Genomic DNA, 21,461 nt, shown 5'->3' on the forward strand with positions numbered 1-21,461 from the left:
AAAGAAAGAGAAGCTGTACACTCTGAAATCTGTAAGCGATCTCAGTCAGCCTCCTTGTTTTATACATATTGGGAGACTTTGTCTCAGAGAAACTGAGAGATGGAGCCAAACTTTCACAGCTAGATAGGGGGGGTGCTAACCCTAGAACATAGATATTTTGATGCCCAGTCCAGTTAGATTATTTTCCCCATACCATACTTACAGAATTAATTTCAGAGTGGAGAGTTTTTAAGACATGTCTGGAATTTTTTTTTTTTTTTTTTTTTGGCAAGGGGCTTAGGGAGGCAGGGCTTCAATGACTGAAGACTGCAGCTCCTTGGATGTTTAGTCTGTAAAGAGCCACGTGCCACTACTCATGCAATAACATGTGATGTCCATGGTCTTTGTGGATATCTGCCCCCACGCCCACCACTGTCTCCTTCCAGCCACCTCTCACGTGTGCTCTGCACATCTTGCCGAGAACAGGCAGACAGTCCGGGTGGGGCTTCTCTGTGTTTGCGGTTCTTCCGTTTGCTGGACAGCATTCTGGAGCCGTGCACGCCTGTGGAGACCTGGGGGCCAACAGAAGCCCCGCCACTGTCACACATCCATGGCCCCTTTTCTGACACCCTGCACTGGCTTTTCGGAGGTCTTCTCTGCTACATTTTTCATCAGTTGTTTGGCAGATCATCTCACATACATAGTCACAACCTGCCAGTAGCCACCTTGTGTGAAACAAATGGAATGAAGAGCCCAAAAGGAAGGTACCAAAACAGCGCAGGAGTTCTGGGCTTAGCTCTTGAGCCTGGTGATGTAGAGGTGTATACGTGATGAGACAGCCTGTCTAGACTTAAAAAGTCTACTTAAGGTCCATTTTGAAAGCAATGGCTTGTTCCCTGATGCTCAGGTATCCAACACACCCATTCGAGCAGTTAGCTTTTCTGTTTGGCCTTCGGTTACACTGAAAGCATCGTTGGAGTGGTTTTTTTCCCCCAAAAGTGACACCTAAACGCAAGTCTGGGGGTATTTTCCTTCTTATATGTCATGTTAGGAATAAGTGCCCCTGTGTGAAAAGATTGTGCAGGTCCACAGGACTGCAAGGCTGACATCAAGGGGGCATGTGCCCAGCCAGACTGCTGGTCGGCAGAGATGCGAGCGTGAAGTGGCCCGTCAGAGTGACAGAGCCCAGCCCTCTTTTCCGTCTCAGGAAAGTCCTCATGCTCATCATAACCCGTTCTTCAGCCATTACTTTGGATGCATTTTGCTTTATCCCCCATTTCTTTAGAAATATTTAAAATCGGTTTTACCACGTGCTTCAACCATTTTCTTCACTGGTCATTTGTGGCCACGTTGAGGCCCATGTCTGAGGAGAGGTGGTTGACAGCTCCCCTCCCCTGCAGGGGTCAGCCTCGTCCGCTGGAATACCTACACTCGCAACATCCAGACTCAGTGTCTGGGCCTGGCTTTGCCACTGCCTCCTCACACGACTCTGGGCAGGCAACTTCAATTAGTCTTTCTTAGCTACTCTGTTAAAAAATGCTTGAGCCCATAGTTGTAAAACCTTGATGTGGATTTGGAAATCCCTGTATAGTTCAGGGAAAAATAGTGGTTGACCCAGTCAGGATCTCTGGGACATCCTGTTTCTGGCCCATACAAGTTCAAGACCCACTGATGAGATGAGTGTGAAAGGTCCTTCCAACTCTACAGTGTTGGGTTCTCAATGTGGCATCAACTCTGGGTTCCTGTTCTGGCAGTGTGGGCTGTGGTACTTCATGTGTAAGACTAAAGGAAAGCATCATTAGCTCTCCCAGGAGGGAAGAGGATTAATCTGACCTCAGGAAGCCTTTCCCATGACACAGTGACTGAGCTCACCTCAAACACATCATTTCATTCTCAGAGGGATTTACTTTTCCTCTTGTAAGACAGGCCGGGACCATCTTCTGTACTCACTACTAACCATCTTCAGGAGGAGGGTTATAGCCCAGCCTTGAAATAAGATCTGCTTGGTTACCTGAGAGTATTTCTTTGACATCAGTATTTGTTCATGTTGAGCTCTAAAACCAGGATTTCCGAAATGTCCCCATGTAATGTCCCCTTCTTATGGGTGCTAAATGTAGCTTTGTGGCATTGTAGGCCTGTGCCTGCCCACGATAGTGGTGGCCTTAAAAGCTCCTTTTCAAAAGAACCATTTTCCCCCTTTATTCAAGAACTGATGAGTCACACAGCCTTTGAAAGCATGAAGCCTGGGGCACATTCAGATTTTTTACTGAATTTGTGAGCCTGCTATGATGATTAAAGCACATACAGTACTCCTTTTAAAACATTGTCATTTTTGAAATTTTCCAATATACAAGTAATAAGAAGTTAACACACTCCCCTGTATGTATTAGCCCAGCTTTAACAACTACCAACGTTTTGTCAGTCTTGTTTCCTCTATTCTCCTACTGTATTTTCTGAAAGATTTCAAATAAGTCTAGACATCTTGTTGTTTTTCCCATAAATATTTCAGTGTGCATTTCTAACTTCTAAGAATATTTCAAAATATGTATAATTACCATAACATTATCATATGTAACAGAACTAACAGCAAATCATGAAATAGCTTGTCCATATTCATGTTTCTCCAATTGTCTTAAAGATGTCTTTCTATAATTGGTTTTTTTAAGATCTAGCATTATTTTTTTAACACTGCTTTTATAGTGGGGAGACAACAGGTTTTTATTTCGGCCCCTTCAGGATTTGGGTATGTCCACTGTACTGGTCCCATTTATTATACTGAGATCTCGAGGCAGTTTACAATGGCGATTAAACACTTGAGAAAATGAAAAGCAAGACACAGACTGGGAGAAAATATTTACAAAACATACCTGACAGAAGGCTTATATCCTGAATACAAAAGAACTCTTGAAATTCAATAATAAAAAGAAAACTCGATTAGAACAGCGGGCAAAAGATGTGATCAGACAGTTTACAAGAGAATGGCCGATAAGCACATAAAAAGATACTCAACATTAGTCATTAATCAGAGAAATGCGAATGAAAGCTAGGATGGCATACCATGCGAAACCTACAAGAATGGCTAAAATTGAAAATGCTGAAAAAAGAGATAAAAATGAGCAAATAATAAAAAGAAAATACCGACCATACCAAATATTGGTGACGACGTGGAGCACGTGGGACTCCCACATACAACTGAACGGCGGAGTCACCGTGGAAGAATGTGGTTGTGTCACAGAAGATTAAACATACACTTAGGATCCAGAAATCTTATTTCCATGTATTTGTCCAAGGCAAAGGAAAACATGCACCCATTCCAAGAGTCGTACTTGAATGTTCCCAGTAACATTATTTATAATAACTGCAAACTGGGAACAACCCATGTATCCATTAATTGTTGAGTGGATAAGTAAATTGTGGTCTATCCGTATTATGGAATCTTACTCAGTAATAGAAAGGACAATATTAATACGCAAAATAAACTGACTGAATCTTAAAAACTTGCTAAGTGAAAGAATTAAAAAGACTGCCTCCTAATCTGATTATCTTTCCGTTTTTATGAAATTCTAGAAAGTGCAAAGCTCTAGTGATAGAAAGGAGACCAGTGGTTGCCTAGGGGTGGAGATGGGCAAGGCAGCAATGGCAAAGAGCACAGGAAACCTTTTAGGGGAACAAAAATGTTTGTATCTTCATTGTGTTGGCAGTCACATGTGGTAATATGGCTCTATATACTGCCAAAATTCATTGCATTATAAGCTGAACATCAGTGGATTTTCTGTGGTTTTTTTTTTTTTTAATTGGTGATTAAGGACCATCCACTTCAGGGGCATACACACTCCAGCCATTTGCGGTGTCACCTTAGGCCCGATAGGTAATCCAAAACTCAGTTTCCTCCAGAGGAAAATGAAGATAATCATATGCTGTTGGGAAGATCACATAAATGATAATCAACGTAAAGGGCTTAATAGGCTATCTCGCCTCTGTTAAATGCACGAGAAGTGACATAAGCCTCAATATCCACGTCTTCCCGGAGTTCTGAAAAGCTTCTGCCTCTCTGTGCCCGTTTCTAATCAGGTTTTCTTTTGAAGGATATCAAAAGGGAAGAGGTAAGTGGTTGGGAGTGGGGCAACAGTTTCCAGAGAAAAAGTGTCTCGCCGGCATGAACAGAATGAACTAGGGCAGCCAGCAGGCTCGGGGAAGAGCTGGAACTCGCAAGGGTGTCTCTTTCCTGGGTGGGGCTTCGATCCCAGCAGTTCTGGAGAAGTGAAACTCCTTTATGTAAGTGGCCTTCATCGTGTAGTGCTGCTTGTTTACATCTGAAGGAGACTCAAGATGTGACAGCATTTGAAATAGGGTTTTATTTTTTTTTAATGAGCGTTTTACAGAACTATATTTTTAGCCGTGTTGGCTCATGTTATATAACTAAGCCGTCTCGTGGGACACTCTAAATAGAACTTGAAATAGCAAGAGATGACAAAAACTGGTATAAGCTCTTTGACTACAAGGATAATCTAATTGTAGGATGATGTTAATGATACGGAAGTTGCCTTCCTCCTTCCCTTGGAGAAATCTGATTCAGGCAGGGGACCTGCAATTTTCCTTTGCATACTTTTAATAGAAATTAGAAGTTTAGGCTTCCAGTCTGCTTTCCCGAAAAGTGAAATGTGATACGTATATGAGTTTTATTGATTGAACAGATTCATTTGACCAGTGCCTACGGGGTGCTGAGTGCTTCCCTTGGGGAATTTGGTTGGGAGGAATACACCGGGGGGGGGGGGGGGGGTTGGGGGGGGGGGGGAGGGGAGAGAAAGACAGGTGAACTGACCACCAGAAAATAGTGTTCTGTAGGGATGACTGGAGTGGGTATGGAGAACCCAGAGAGGGAGGGGCACTTGGCATGGTTTCCTGAAAAGGAAGGGGGTTGGGGAGGTTTTGGGTGAGTTGACATCTCAGCTAAAACCTAGGATGAAGAGGAAAGGGAAAAGAATTTCCCAGGTAGTAGGAACATGGGTCAAGTCTTGGAGGTGAGAAAACATGGATGTGTGATGTTACATCTGGGGCACAGTACTGGAGGTGAGAGTTTGGACAGTAGGGCCAGTTGGAGGATTGCAGAAAGTGTCATTTTGGTCCATCACCCCTTACTCGGTGAAAGCACTGATCTTTGAGAGCCCTGCCTTGTCTTTCCAGGAACACTGGAGCCACACTGGTCAGGACTGCTGTGGACAGCCATGCTCATCTCTCTGGCCATTGTCATTGCCCTCCCCAAGCCCCATGGCATCCGGGCCTTAATTGCTTCCACAATTCTCCGGTTGATATTTTCGGTTGGATTACAACCCACGTTGTTTCTTCTGGGAGCTTTCAATGTAAGTATGAATAACTTCATAGCCTCATTCTTGTTGACATGCAAACAGGAATGCCTTCCATTCTGGTTCCTGGGATCTTGGCCTGGGCTTGCAGTACAGCCAAAGACTGTTTAGGTCAGCTGTTAGAAAAGCAGAAGCAAGAGCTGTGTGGGTGGACGTCTCCCTCTTAACCTTCTCACGGTACAGTGAACCTCTTAATCTATTACCCGGGCATCCACAGTCTCCTTTTTAGGGAATATCCCTCCCAGGAGTAAGGCAGGAAGAGGGAGAGCAGTGGAGATATAAATTAGTTTTCCCAGTCAGGTCAGAGGTTTGGAGGGACAGGAGATTTTAGCTGAATGGTCAGATATTGATGGTATAAATCAAATGGTCAAATATTAATACAGCACACCCACTTCTGGTGGGGACCACACAGAGCCAGGAGAAGAGGCAGGAGGACTTGTTCAGACAGAAGAGGAGCAGGTAGAGAGGTAAAGAGAGAATCGGGGTTATTTCAAAGTCAGCAGGGACATTTAGAAGTCTCTTCCATGGTAGTTGAGGGTTAGATGCCACCTGCACGCGTAGGGGGATTTCTGAGGAAATACAGATAGCCGATGCAGGACCATAGATACTAGAGGTGTCCTGGTGAAAGGAAGCAAAAGGTTTGGACATGGGAGGGAGTCTGGTCATCAAAACCTGCTTTCCAGAGGTTTCTGCCCCAAGCATATCAGGAAGCTGAGGTTACTGTACAGAAATAGAAAATGTGTTGCAAAATAAGGTTAATAGAGTAATTCATTGCAGCAATAAATGTCCCCAAATGGGTATGCAGATGGTAAAGACAGCAAGGGACACTGGGAGAGAAGGGACCACTTCGAGCTGACAAGCTCCGGGGGAGGAGGCTGGGGTTCAGCTCTGCCTTGAAGAATGGCCAGGACCAGGCCAGAAAACAGGGTTGGGAAGAGCATTCTCCTGTCAGCCCCACAGGCCAGAGCACTGGAGAGGGCCCAGGACACTCTCAAGAGACAGCCAGCAGTAGTGTTCCCCTCTGCTGTGGTTCAGGAAGGGACACGCAGCACCTGCTCCCGGCACAGGTCACCAGGGCACTGTGTGGTAGGAGAAGGGCCCTGGACCTCGTCCTATAGGGAAGTGTTTCCAAAGAATGCTCCACGTTGATAAGTCTTAGGTGAGAAAGAGGTTCATTGGTCAAATCCATGAGGGAGAGGCTGGGTTAAACAAAATTAAAGGGTTTATACTGTAGGATTTCTGAGAGACTTTAACATGTGTGATAAGGGTTATGAATCTCCAAGAAAGGGAAATCATGTATCTCTGTTTCCTAAACTTACTTGCTCACATTTTAAGTATCACTTGGAATTAATGTTGTAGAATACAGGTTGGAAAACTATTCCCAGTAGTGGGAAATGACTCAAGTTTTTTTGAGCAAAGAAATGGCATATACAAAGAAGTATTCTTGGAAAAATACCCTCATGTGGTGGCATGTTATGTGGATTCAAGTGGGAAGGACCAGAGGCAGGAGGACCATTCTGGACACGCCAAGCAGAGCTTTTGACTAGGTGTGACAATCCTGGGTCTTGGTCATAATGTGGAAGGAAGAAGGAAGGCACAGATGTCAGAGCTGCAAAGGTTAGGGTCATGTGTTGTGGGGCTGGAGTCAGAGCCTCACACCTCAAAGCCTTTTCTCCAGGTCAAGAAGGTATTACTGTCTTGACGGGGTGATGAAGGAGGCCACCCCAACTCCAAAGTTTCAGTCACAGGTGACTAGGAAAAGAATAATGCAACAAACTAAAGTGAAGTCATGCAGAAACCTAATTTTCAAGGTGAAAATGCACTTAAATTGTTGATTTACTAGGCTTGAGATGACAGGGCGAACCATTCATGTTAGCTGTGGCGTTTGGAAATGTATGACGGGAGTGACAAAGACTGATCAGTGTTACATAGGGAAAGTAGGTATCATTCGCTGGTCTAGGTATCATTAAGAAGGAAATATAAACAAAAAACAAAAGGGAAAACTCAGTATTTCAGAGATTGTAGTCTTATGGGCTTTTTTTTTTTTTTCCCCTTTGGGCTTTAATCATTTCACAGTGATCTCTTCTTTAACATAAATCTGTTGGGGGAAAGACTCAAATTAGGCAATTACCATTTATAGTAACATCTGGGTTGGGAGAGCCAAAATAACTGTAATAAATAACCAGAATGAGAAAAGGGGAACATTCACATGGAGCATACAGGAGATGAGAGAAAGAGTATTTGCGGACAGAGAAGGAGCATTGGATATGCAAGGGCTGGGGAAGCGGGACAGGGTGGTATCCTGGCACCCAGGTGCCACCAGAGTGCTGGGGGCAGGGGGTGGCCTGCCGAGCTGTCTTGTTGCAGGAGCTGGGATTAGGTGCTCAGGGCTGACACGGCCGCCTGCGCCCCGGCTCAGTCCTTTGCAGACTGGAGGGGAGCTGCTACGGGGGAGAGGTGGGGCTGGAAGCCAGATGCTAGACTCATTAAGCAGGGTCGGTAGGAGGTGGGGACGCCAGGCCAAGACCGTGAATACACACGTGCTACTGAAGCAATGAAGGAAACGAGGGCAGAAGTTGTTTCAAGGGGAGAGTGGATTGAAGTAAAGCGAATTGCTCGGATGAGACACCAGGGGCCGAGGCATGTCTGAGGTCCTGCCATGTTAACCAGAGTGTGGCCTTTTGTTTGTTTTCCTGAAACCCCATCAGCACAGATCATCCAGAGTCAATGGTACTTTCTCACCCAGTGAGAGATCTTGGACTAGTGATGGGTAGGATATTAGAGAACAAGTACTAGGGGATTGGATGTTTATCCTGAGAAAGGCTCATGTTCCCTGTGGGTGTTGGCTTCCTCACGTACCTGATTGCGGAGAAACTCCCTTACACGGACCTGCCGGATTAACTGGCAGGTCTTCCCCAGCACCTACGGCCAAGGCAGCTGGGGGAGCAGAAGACGGTTTTACCAAGTACATCCGAAAACCTTTCTCTCCAGCCTTCTCTTTTCTGTCAGTGTGTTCCTTGAGATGGACTTGGAGGCATGGGGTTTCTGTTAGAGGTGGACTGTATTACACAGTAGATCAAACTCCAGCTGCAAGTGTTAAAAAACCAAACCCACGCCAGTTGAACCAAAGGAGAAAATGCATTGGTTCGTGGGTCTGAGAGATGAAGATCCTGCTATCAGGAGCTGCTGAATATAGGGGCCCCAACAGGGGCCCCAACAGTGGCCTCAGGATCCAGTTCCGTCTCTGGGCTCCGCATCGGTTGTGCTCCGAGGCGCTGTGGTATGGCAGGACAGAGGCCAGCAGCTTCAAAACTTACTTTCTCTTAGGTTCAAGGTCAGGATGAAGCAATAAAGTTGTCTTTTGCTGCAGTCCCAGGAAAGCTCTCAGTGAGTCTCACGGGTTCTGTTGGACCATGTGACTATCCCTGAACCGATCCTTATTGCCAGGGCAATAGAACAGCTGATTGACTGGGGTTTCCCCCCCCCCAACCCCCTGCAGATTCCAAGGACTGACACATGGAAAGGACGAATCCCCAAAGAAAAATTAGTATTCCCAGAAGGAGGGCAGGGAAACAGAACTCATCCTGAAGTCCCTTACTTTTTCTTCCCCAAGAAAATTATTTCCTCTACGAATTCAGGAGCAGTGAAAGACAAGAACTAACTGCTTCTCATTAAATTACAATCCTTATAATGCCCAGAATGTTTAACAGAAATTCAGAAAATGCTTTTATTTATGCTGATCACAGGGTTCGTAGATTGAGGTGACTTCTGTGTTTGACTAACTCATATAAGAATGTTAGAAATGATTCATATCTCATTTCGAAAATCATAATTTCGGTATGTGTTAATTTTGTTTTTGTCATATACAAATGCCACTTGATTACTGTTGCTCATGAAGTTATTTGAGTACCTCATACTGTGTAATATGCCTGAAAAGCAAAGTAACGATATGACTTAGATCTGCAAAATGGTTCTGGGCGGGTTCATTGGGCACTTGGTGCAAAAGGAAGCTTCGTTTGGGCACTGTTGCGGAAATAACATTGCGTGAAAATGGCCCTCGGCTGTCACGGAGTCTGCAGTTCAGCATGGTCTGTGCTTATCTGGCTGTTCCTGTCATTATTCTCAGGTCTGCAATAAAATCATCTTTCTAATGAGCTTTGTGGGCAACTGTGGAACATTCACCAGAGGCTACCGAGCCATGGTTCTGGATGTCGAGTTCCTTTACCATTTGTTGTATCTGCTGATCTGTGCCATGGGCCTCTTCGTCCACGAGTTCTTCTACAGTCTGCTGGTGAGTTCCTGGTACAGAAAGATTTTACATGTTGAAAACGAGGAGTGTCCCGTGTCTCTCCTCACAGACCCCTCCTTTTAATGGTGATTGGTGTGTCTGGTCTAAGAAGGTCACGTGCATCATTTCCGAGATCTAGAGAAGGAAGCCCCCCAGGGAGCAGGGCAGCTGGTAGAAGATCAGCAGGTGTGTGCTTGCGTCCACGCTGGACCTTTTACTTTCCGGTGGTAGACAGCACCTGCGGTCTGGATCAGGGGATGCGTCCTCCACATGCATCTTTGCTTTTCTTGCTTTCTTGGACTCAGCCAGCGCTTACCGAGGAGAATGTTTTTGAGACTGTCATCATCTGACAGTTCTCATGGGATCTGCTTCCCAGGGAGAACATTTAGTAACGAAGTAAGAGGAGGAGCTATTTTCAAAGTCCCAAGATCCGTGACAGTGACCTCAGTAGATTTATTGGTCCGGGAGACCTTTTCCCTGGAAGTTATTTTGTTCCAATCTCAGTCAAGTGATTAATGTCTTGATAGTCTATAAAATGAGTTGGTTCGGTCACCTTCTTCCTGAGCAGGTTTTTAAATTATAGACCAAATAGCTACTTATTTTCCCATCATTAGAGGGAGTCTAGACCTGTAGAGTTGTAGATAAGAAACCTTTGCCTTGTGCCTACATCAGATGACAGGAAGCATGAAACTGACTGACTGCAAGCAAAATGACCCATAACCAGACCAGAAGAATTAAAATGTTAGTAAGGATAAAAAATGATCCAAGCCTACGTGCTGACTTAAAGTGAGGGACTTATTTGTGAAGGGTAGAGCGAGGAAAACTCTCCTGGGAGGTATCTTCCATGTTGCCTCTGGACCGGTGACACACTGGCTCTGTGCCTCAGTTTCCCCATGTGCAAAATGAGAACAAGCTGTCCCCCTTCCAGGGCTGCCACAGGGATTATCTGCAGCTGTGCATGTCAGGGCTTTAGAATAGCACTACCACACAAGAAATGCTTAGCAATTCTAGCTATTATTACTGTCTTTGTCATCGCTTACTTCCTCTGCCATCCAAAACACCATCAAGAATTCACCATTCAGGTCATCAGGATTAGCTCATTCCATTAGTGGTAGATGTTGGCAGGCTGAGGGAAATGGATTGTTTTGCCTCATTTTAAAATAGGTCTGGCTATAGTTTGAGGTTTTAGGCAGAGAGGTCTCTGGATGTACTTGCGATTGCCATTATTTGGCCTATTTTGGTCACTCTGTATCAGAAATCTTGAGAGCTCCCTGTATACCTCTGAGCCTTTCTGTCTCCTACAGTAATGCCCCTGGATAAGGATCGGGGTGTGGCGTCAGGGAGCCCCGGGTGCTCCCCAGCAAGGAGGCAGAGCTCAGTGGGAGGTCTCTGATGGATCTCTCCCAAGACACAGGAGATTCTTCCTCAGACAGCGCCATCTCTTCCTGGGAGGGTTTGACTTCGCCTACATTCTGCGTCCCTTCGGCTTCATTTCCCTACCTGCACCTTCAAGTCCTCTGCCTTTGGTCGTTTGTGATGCTGGTTGGTACCCGAGCTAGATGCAGGGCTGTTGCAGTGAGACAAACCAGTATCCTCTCTGCCCTTACAGGCTCACGGTCTACAAGATCATCGTTACTGCCATTTCGGGAATGTTCCCCCATGTGCCCTTTTTATACAGTCTCTCACCACGACTTCTGAGACAATGTCTGCAAGAGACAGGTGGTGAAACAGGCTTGGTGAGGTTAGGTAACTTGCCCAGAGTCACCCACTAAGTGCCAGAGACCAGAGGGGAGGTGAGCTCTGGTGACTGCCGAGTCAGCTTGTGAGCACAGCCCTGAACTGCCTTTCATCTGAGCTCGTGAAAAAGTCCCTGCTTTGGTGCGGCCGTTATTTCCCAGGGCAGTTCGAATTCTTGCTTTCACGTCCCTCCTCCGCCACAGAAGCAGTAACCCCGAGCTGTCGGTGCCGCCTGGGCTCAGCTTGCTTTCAGAGAACTCACCAGGGTCAGACTAAATGGTGGCTGGATGCCCCTCCTGTGTGCTTCTGGCCCATGACGTGTGGTCTCAGGTGACGTGCTACTTTTGGTATCAAAAGTAGTGTTTAACATGTTTACCGAGAATCACAAAGTACTAAAACCTGTGACAGGGAATTGGAGAGATACCTCCAGCAGGGAAAAGCCACATATTCCAGGGTTATGAAAGCCCCTGCCAGCAGACCAGAAAAGGACAGTGGGGGCCCAGACTGGCTGAACCTGGTCTCGAGCCTGTGTCCAAATGTGTCCTTAGAAAACGTTAACAGCCCAAGATGAAAATGTGTCAAGTTCACGGATGGGCAGGTAACAGGAGGAGAAATCCATATGGTCAGTAAACATGGAAGAATGTCCAACCTTACTGCTAAACACAGACATGCTAATTGAAACAACAATGTGATCCCAAGTTGTATCTGTGATGTTTGGAAAGGTTCAAAGGCCTAAGCATGTTCAGGTCTTATGACCGCATGCTCTAGTTAGTGGCCCCCATCCCCCATCCCCTGACAGCGTGGATCAGTACAGCCTTTCTGGAAAGCAATGGGGCAATATGTTTCTGTTGCAATATTTGACCCAATAATTCCATTTCTGGAAATTCTCCAAGAAGAAATAACCAGACAAGTATGTATAGAGGCAAGGGGCAAGGTGTTTATCACAGTATTATTTTTAATGGCGTGCAATTGGAAACATCTTGACTGTTGTAAAAAAAAAAAAAAAAAAGTAAATATTTTGGCTAAGTAAACTGAGGTTTTTTTCTGTACAGGGACATTCTAGGTGATCATTTCTGACACAGAAATTTTCATGATTGCTTGATGAAAGGGGCTGACCATATGCCAGGATTATGGTATATTGTATCTATTACATTTTTCCAGTGTAGCCCTTGCAGAAGAAATAACTTAAGTACATGGTGGGGTTATTGGTGATTTTGGTTTTTCTTTGTGCTTTTTTGTGTTTTCAAAGTTTTCTCCATTGAACGTGTGTAATTTTCCAATTAGAAGAAAGTTTTTCCTTTATAAAGCAATGCTTGTCCATTGTCTTCAAGTCAGAAATCACAGATGAGTGAAAAAAGCAATCACTTGCCATCTCAATGACTTGGTGGCTACAGAGTCTTACAGGTCCTTCCCCAGAACACAAATGTCATTTGTGTATTGTCAGAAGTTGCTCTCACTCACTGCTTCATGGCAGGTTGCTGGAAAATATTTAACCAACTGCAACAGCAACATAAGCCTTTTGTACTGTTATACTGACCGAACGCCTCTTTCTTGCTTCCTTCCCTTCGAGTCTCCTACTATACCCAGTGCCCTGCCCAAGGTCTCAGGACACAGATTGGCCTTATGGAGGCAGAAGAGGTAATTGACCAGAAAATGAACTCAGATGTAAAACTATAAATTGGAAGGGACTTGGACACCAGCGAGTTCAGAGAGGTTACATGGTTTGATCTATATGTGACGACAAATTAAAAGCAGAGTCAGGATTCAAACCCTTGTCCCCTGACTCACTTGGCTGTGCACTCATGCCCCAAAGCCATGTGGAGGCAGAACTTCAGAAGAGTCGGTGTCAGCACAGAGGCCAAACTAAACCCCTGCTCCAAGAAAAAGCCCACAGAACTCTCCTCCACAGCTCTGTACTCTTCCCACAGCCAAATATCTGAGAAAGCCAGCCATCTGTATCGCATTCCTAGAAGTACCTACAGGCCAACTTCTTGCAAAGAGCAAGTAGTCTCTTAGCAGAGGGCGAGCCTAGACTGTGAGCCCACAGATCTCGCAAGGGGGCTCTGCACCCCACCCTCCACATTAGGGAGATGGGAAGGGCTTAGGCTCCCCGGTGTGTACTACCACCAGGGTCCCTGCCATGAGCTGCGTGACCCGGGCCCAGTCCCTCCATCAGGAAATAATCATTACTATTTATTGTGTGCACGCAGCACGTATGTGCGGCTGTCTGTGATCTCCCGGACACGGTATCCATTATGTAGCTGTGGTTCACAGCAGCTCCCTGTCCTCTCGTCTGTAGATGAGGAAACAGAGGCTCGGGGGGAAGGAGCGAGAACCCAGCTCGCCATCCTGATGTCCTGTGCTTGAGCTAAGGTTGCACCTCACACTCCAGAGTCCCTGCTGCCTCCTTCTGCCTGCTGGACGGGGCCTTCCCTGTGGAACTCCAAGCTCCCAGAGGACAAGGGCCAGGGTTGTCCAATCCTGTATCCAGAGTGGCTGGCCCTTAGCAGAAACTCAGCTACTACTGCCTACGCGGACACATGCCAGGACCCTCATCCTTTGCTCTCCTTTTCCTTCTGAAGCTCGCTGAACTACCCTGTACTTTCTCCATCCCCAGGACCTCTCAACTGTCTGAGTCCCACCGGAAATTACTGCTGCCTCTGCCCACCTTTTCTATGCTAATGTTCCCCATCTCAGTTTTCAGGAAGACAAGCAAGTATAAAGTGTTAAGATAATAGTAGAATGCTTTTGTGTTTGTTTCTAGAAGGGTAAATTCTCTATAAATCGAGTTTTCATTATGAGATTTTTGTGTACATCTAACATAGAGGCTTCTTAAAACTGTCCCATTGTCTTCTCTTTGTTCATTTTTAAAGCTTTTTGATTTGGTATACAGAGAAGAGACTCTGCTTAATGTCATTAAAAGTGTCACTCGCAATGGACGGTCCATCATCTTGACAGCAGTTCTGGCTTTGATCCTGGTTTACCTGTTCTCGATAGTGGGCTATCTTTTCTTCAAAGATGATTTTATCTTGGAAGTAGATAGGTTGCCCAATGAAACCGCTCTTCCAGGTGAGTTTGAGATCTTCAGATCTTTTTAATGTTAAGAGGACAGTTCTTGCTTGTAGGCGAATGAAAGAGAACGATGACTTTAGCAATGTAGGTTTCTCCCTGGCACTCAGACTATGAATTCTGATTCCAGGACTTGGTTCTCACTTTATTCCAAGGGTGGTTTGGTATGTGTGATACTGAGTGTAAGGGTCCAGAGCCTACATTTAACTTACTCACTAAAGTCATATTTTAAACTAATGCAACTCATTTAAAAGGAATTGGACCCTATGTATTGAAAGCATAGGGGGACGCCTCCCTCTAGCTTGGTAAATCTCCTTCTAGGAATTTATCCTTAAAGGAAAAACCTGCTGCATGTTTGTGTGGAAACAGATGTATATGGAAGAATTTTCGCTGCAGTGTGAAAGTGCAACCAGTGTAAATGTAGGATGTTCCATTAGATTATGGTCCTGTGGGGGGCATCCCCCTGCAGACAGGGCCCATCTCTGTAAAGCTTCAAGGAAAAGCACTCACAAAGCTGTGGTGGGAAATTGCAATAATAACTATAATAGGATCCACATATTTTTTTTAAAAATGAAAAAGCTCATATATGTCTTTTAAAATATGGAAGAATATTACCTCCCCCCAGCAATGGTTATCTCTGGGGTTTTTTTTTGTTTTTGTTGTTGTTGTTGTTGTGGGGTTTTTTGTTTGTTTTTTGTCTTTTTTCACTATATGTAAGTTTGACAGTGAGCTTACATTATTTTTATAGAGAGCAAACAGAACTCATTTCCACTTTTGAAAATGAAATAAAATGATCATATACTTGAGTGATACCCAAGTGTACCTTGTCTCAATTAAAATATTTTAACACCATTAAGTAAAAGGTTACTGGGTTGTTTTGTTTTGTTTTGTGTTTTAATCAGGTAGCCAGAGGCCCTGAGTCTAAGGAACAAACTAGAATTACTATCACTGGCTAAGCCAGGCAGCCTTGTTCTCCCAAATGCTTGCATTCTTGGCATGTAACTCCAGCTTCCAAGTTGACACTGAGTGAAATTTACTGCCGACCATCTTAGGGTTCCGAACTAAACTGGTCTGGACCTTAGATTTCTGCTCCTGCTCGCTGATGCTTTTTGTGCAGACTTGGTGCAAATCTTGCTGGAGTCTGTACGTACAGTAGTATTTGTCGAAGAGTTTCAGCTGTGTGTCTTTAAAGTTGGAGAGGTGCTATTTAAGTGCGATATTTCTAGTGAGCCTACAGGAATTGACATTTCTGGCTCCTTTCCCATCCAGATCACCAAATGAAAGTGTAAATTGCATCTCTGCCTTGAATTTCTATGCAGGAATGTAGGGTGTTATTTATGTAAAGAATTGTTTAATCAGCCGTGAATTGGGGACTTCAAACATTTTAACCATATGCTGCCAGATTGTTCATCATAAAATTTCCTCTCTTTCCCAGAAGCCGGAGAGAGTTTGGCAAGCGAGTTCCTATACTCTGACGTGTGTAGGGTGGAGCCTGGGGAAAACTGCTCCTCTCCGGCACCCAAAGAAGGTAGGACCTTGTAGGCTTAAGCCCCATGTTAGTGTTAGGCTTCTCTAGAAGCTGGGATGGCTTACGTGATATTGGAAGCAGATTTACTCTTCAGAAGCAAGGCTAGTAGGAGAGGGGAAGATAAGTAGGGAGAGAGGAGGGAGATAAAGGGAAAAGAAGGCTATGTGGGAAGAAAATACCTGCTTGGTTGATTCGACCACTATTTACTGGGTGCCCCTATTTGCCAGGGACTGTGTTGTATTCTAAGATACACCATTATCGGGGAGGGGGCCAGCAGGCAGGCACCTAGGGGATTATTAGACAGTATGTTAAATGCTAGGAATAAGGAGGGAATACAGAAATAGGCACCTGGCCTAATACTGGAGTAAGAGTATCACCAAGGAGGTGGTAGTTAAACTAAAACAATAGAATCTTGGACAGTGGAGGAGGGTTAGGTGTTCCAGTTAAAGGGAATAAGGTGTCTAAAGCCTTGGAAGTAGAATATAGTGTGTTGAAGGATATAATGATCATGAGAAATAGTAGTAGCGGGAAATGAAGCCAGAGAGGTCAACAAAAGGCTAGATCACGAAGAATCTTACATGTTAGGCTGAAGAGGTTAAACTTTACCCAAAAAATGACTAGAAGTTGAGGGGGGAGGGGCACCTGGATGGCTCAGTGGGTTAAAGCCTCTGCCTTAGGCTTGGTTCATGATCCCAGGGTCCTGGGATCGAGCCCCACATCGGGCTCTCTGCTCGGCAGGGAGCCTGTTTCCTCCTCTCTCTCTCTCTCTGCCTGCCTCTCTGCCTACTTGTGATCTCTGACTGTCAAGTAAATAAAATCTTTAAAAAAAAAAAAAAGTTGAAGGGGGTTGGGGGAGCGATACAACAAGATCTGTTTTAGCAAGACCATTCTCCCTGCAGTTGCTGAAAAGAACAAGACAGGCAGCAAGACATGGTTCTTCTTCCAAAAATGATTAGGAATGGACAGTGTCTAATACAAAGCTATTTAACCAAGGGCCTGCTGTAAAATGTGGCTGGATTTAGCCAGTGAGGAGCCTGGGTGCTGTGGGATTACCCTCATCTGAGAGATGAGATACTCATGACTCACAGTATTAAGCAACTTATTTAAGGTCCAGTGCCTGCTCAGAGCTGGGACTGGAGTTTAAATCTGAAAAGGATAGGGATTCTCTTGGATTTAATATAGGGAAAGGCAATTCTGACTTGGCTTGAGAAACTAGCAAGGGTTGGTGAAGAAAACATAATCCTCCCAGGTAACATCACCTTTTTGAAAGAAATTATGTGACACTTGATTCCTTAGTTTTAACAATTCTTTCTTGTTCCTGTGTGTAGCTGGGGAGCTGGCACGCAGGGAACACCATCTCGGAACCATGGTCGGTCTTTGCCCACACGTTGTAAATCTGTTGTTACTCACCGTGTTCACAGAGCTGGTCCTTGCGGAAGAGACGGAACAAGACAAAGAGCACACGTGTGAGACGCTGTTGATGTGCATCGTCACGGTGCTGAGTCACGGGCTGAGGAGCGGGGGCGGAGTAGGAGACGTGCTCAGGAAGCCATCCAAAGAGGTAGCTGGATCCGAGGGGGGAGGGACAGCAGAGGGGGCGGGGTGGGGGGACAGAGCCCGAAGCAGAGAGCATGTGTGGAAACCCAGGACAGGGGGCACCTGGGTAGCTCAGTGGGTTAAAGCCTCTGCCTTCGGCTCAGGTCATGATCCCAGGGTCCTGGAATCGAGCCCCGCATAGGGCTCTCTGCTCCGCAGGGAGCCTGCTTCTCTGCCTGCCTCTCTGCCTACCTGTGATCTCTGTCTGTCAAATAAATAAATAAAAATCTTTAAAAAGAAAAAAAAAGAAACCCGGGACAGCAGAGCTGGCTCCCTGAGGATCCTTCCTTCCCTTGACCCCCTGGAGCAGGCAAGCTCCCTGGCATCTAAGGGGCCCTGAGGAGGGGGGATCTCCCGCTCTCTGCTCAGTGCACGGAAATGCCTGTTGCCCCCCCAGCCGGGTCCAGCCTTCGTGAATACACGCCCAAGACCCCTTAGATGCCAGGGAGTGGCTCTCATGCACACACCACGCAACACCAGCAGAACCAACCTTTGGTACAAAGGGTGTGAAAAGAGACAAAGTTGTGACTTTTCAGGTGTGCTGCCCAGTTGAACTTGTGACAGAGCAGACCCGTAGGGTGAGGGAGCCACGAAGGTTGGGCCCATTTCGGCCTTTTCCCTCCTTCCCTGAGCCCTGCAGACCAAAGTTTACCTGTGGGGTGACCTCACTGATAGAGACACCTCTTTTCTAGGAGCCCCTCTTTGCCGCTAGAGTGATCTATGACCTCTTGTTCTTCTTCATGGTCATCATCATCGTCCTTAATCTGATTTTTGGGGTCATCATCGACACCTTTGCTGACCTGAGGAGCGAGAAGCAGAAGAAGGAGGAGATCTTAAAGACCACGTGCTTTATCTGCGGTAAGTGTGGGGGCCCGGCTGTCGCAGGAAAGCCCGGCCCCACGGACTGGAGGGGTTGTGTGCAGGCCTTGGGCAGCGAGGGAGGTGCTGCCGCCTCCTCAGGCCACTGGGCCCCTGGTGCTGGGGGGGACGCTCCCCTGCCTCCTTTCTGCTGGGGGGTGTTGTCAGCCAAGGGACCTGGAGCCACAGTTCCTGGGGCCAGTGTGTCTGCAGGATTGAAGGTTCCCGTGGCAGACGTGCAAGCGCACATGGTTTGAAATGAATGTGTCTGGGGAACTTTCATTTTTGGAGGCTGCAGAGCATCTCTTGGTCCCCTGCTAAGTAACTAGACTGGAGATCTTTCATCGGAGCCAGGCTGTGGAGGTCTCCGCTGCAAATGGTATCGGGCATCAGACGAAAGAATATTCCTTGCCTGGAGTGTGGTGACTGTGCTCAGAGCCTGGGCTCAGGACTCAGACCTGGGTTCTGAGTAAGTCTCTGCTGCTTACGGGTCACATAATCTTGGTAGTCGCTTCATTCTCTGTACTTTGATTTTTCCATCTGTAAAATAGGTATAATAGTTATGTCCTTCCGTGCATTATCATGGGGCTTAGAGAGCTAGTCTGTGCAGCACTCCTAGCACAGACCCCGCACATTGTAGGCGCTCCATGGTGAGTGGTAGAGGGTGCATGGGGTGCCCAAGAAACCATCGTCGGTACAGCCACAGGGAGGTGCGTGGAAATGGAAACCAACCACGTGGGAATGTGGTAGCTGAGTGCTTATTTCACAATTATTCCTAATATGGTTACTGTGAATATAGAAATTTCCTGCTGGTACATCTACTCCAAAAAAATGAGCATTTTCCATTTAAAAACTAAAATCAGCTTTTTGCCCCCTTAAAACCACTTCAGGCCTTTTGTTTTGAAAAAATTCTGGAGTTACAGAAAAGTGATAAGAACAATACAAAGAATGTCTGCTCTTCATCCAGAGTCCCCAAATACTGATCTCTTCCTTCACTGGCTTGTTCGCACACACAGTTTTTCGAACAGTCTGAGATCCACTGGCATGATCTCCTTGATCCCTAAATATTTCTATGTATATCTCCTAAACAAGAAGCTTCTCTCGCACATATGCAGTGTAGTCACCAAGATGAGGGAATTAGCAGAGAGGTCACACTGCCACTCCGTCTGCAGACCCTGTTCCTATCACCCTTGATCCCAGTAATGCCCTTTATCACCAGTGGAAGCCCAGGTCATGGAGCGTTCCGTTGTCATGGCTCTTGAGCCTCCGTTGACATTTTTAAAGAGTTTGGTCAGTGTCTCGTGGGTTTGGTTTCTCTGATGTTTTCTCATGGTAGAATTGGGGTTATGCATTTTTTGTAGGAACATCAAAGAAGTGTTTACTCTCAGGGCATCATTTCAGGAGGCATGTGATGCCTGTTCCTCCTCTAACCGGTGATGTTAACTCTAGTCACTTGGGTGAAGGTGGAAATTGCCAGGTTTCTCCACTAAAGCTTAGGGTTTTTTTCTCTTTGTATTTAGGAATCATTTTATAAGGAGATATTTTGAGATCATGTAAATATCTCATTATTCTTCAAATTAAACATTAATCCACTAGCTTTAACGTCCACTGATGATTTCTGCCTGGCTCTTTTAGTATGATGGCTGCCCAGTGATGATTTTCTTACTTTATTATTTCTACATTTGTTAACTGGCTTTTTAAGAAAGAACTTTCTCTTCTCGTGTAGGTAAGTATACTATATGTATTAATACTTTTGTATTTGTGACAACACGGATTCCTGTATTTTTATTTAATCCATTAGGTTATATCCTTTAATGTCTTTATTTGTTTTGATGCTCAGAATGCTCCAGAAGTGTCCTGCCCTTCAGGCTGGTTTCTGTTTTGTCATGTCACCACAATTTTTTATATACTTCCTTCCTTTCTTAGTGCTGTGAGATATTCCAGGTTTAAGCTGAGCTTGTAACTCCCTGACCCAGCCCTGGCATCGCCCATTTTTCCAAAAAGCCCTGATTCTTTCTAGTGAAGAAGGGTATTTAGAAGCTACAATCTGGGGACGAGGTGTGTGCATTCGTGCTGCTGTACGCCTGCTCCCAGGGCTTATGAGAACACAGATGTAGAGTAGACACGTACCTGCACACACGGCGGGGTTTGTGTGCACATAACCACGTGCCACACACTTCTGCACTGATTTTTACATACATGTGAAAAAGGATGAATTCATACCCATCTCTTATTCCATTTCACCATTACAGTGTTTCTCTTCCTCCCTTTCCATATTTGGGCTCCCTTCTTTGACAGTGAGAAGTGTGGCTCCTGTTATACATCATATATTTCCTTGCTCCATCCAGGAATCCACAGAAACTGGCTTCATGATGGCTTGCCCAGACCTCTGCAAAATACTAACTTACCAGCTAAAGTTCAAAATGTGTTTAAAGTTCACCCCCACCCCCGTTCCCTGACAAGGCCACTAGGGCATGTGGAAACTAAACAGTGATGGGGGGAAGGGGAGGGGAGCCCAGGTGGGCTGCAGACCCAGGTCCATCTCCCCCGCACTCTGGGTTTCCCTGCAGGGATGTAAAAGGGACTGCATGGAGGAGGCCACGGAATCCAGCTCTGCACAAAAAGGGCACTAGAGCCACAGCCTCCCCTGCGGGCGGTCATCTCCCAGAGTTTGCCGCTCTGTGACTGCTCACTTAGGGCCGGCGGTTTTCTGTCTCTCTGTAGGCTTGGAGAGAGACAAGTTCGACAACAAGACTGTCACCTTTGAAGAGCACATCAAGGAAGAACACAACATGTGGCACTATCTGTGCTTCATCGTGCTGGTGAAAGTGAAGGACTCCACGGAGTACACCGGGCCCGAGAGCTACGTGGCAGAAATGATCAAGGTGAGCAGGAAGCTCCTGGAGGCGGCTCGCGCTGGGGCTGGGCCTGCAGCACGGTACGGGAGCCAGCGAGCCAGTCGCACAGCAGAGCAAGAACATCTAATGTGTCCTGGGCTACCGAGCTCTTAGACTGGGTGAGGTATTAGACTCTAGAACGTCGT

The 21,461-nt window shown here is 46.0% G+C and overlaps 1 protein-coding gene across 2 annotated transcripts in view; it reads left to right on the plus strand.

Annotated features, from left to right (window-relative positions):
- Positions 1–21,461, plus strand: part of LOC111144005 (inositol 1,4,5-trisphosphate receptor type 1) — a 330,013-nt gene that overhangs the window by 281,942 nt on the left and 26,610 nt on the right. The window contains exons 51-57 of one of the 2 annotated variants that reach the window (XM_022498062.1): positions 5,164–5,339; positions 9,469–9,633; positions 14,241–14,436; positions 15,872–15,964; positions 17,386–17,525; positions 18,253–18,418; positions 21,143–21,303. In XM_022498062.1, the coding sequence (XP_022353770.1) occupies positions 5,164–5,339; positions 9,469–9,633; positions 14,241–14,436; positions 15,872–15,964; positions 17,386–17,525; positions 18,253–18,418; positions 21,143–21,303 (1,097 nt within the window). Of the gene's footprint in view, positions 1–5,163; positions 5,340–9,468; positions 9,634–10,934; positions 11,016–14,240; positions 14,437–15,871; positions 15,965–17,385; positions 17,526–18,252; positions 18,419–21,142; positions 21,304–21,461 lie in introns of those variants that run through there. The other variant, XM_022498063.1, reaches the window with a different exon arrangement.

This window comes from Enhydra lutris, unplaced genomic scaffold (genome assembly GCF_002288905.1).
Source record: "Enhydra lutris kenyoni isolate GAN:26980312 unplaced genomic scaffold, ASM228890v2 scaffoldscaffold10, whole genome shotgun sequence".
Classification (NCBI taxonomy): domain Eukaryota; kingdom Metazoa; phylum Chordata; class Mammalia; order Carnivora; family Mustelidae; genus Enhydra; species Enhydra lutris.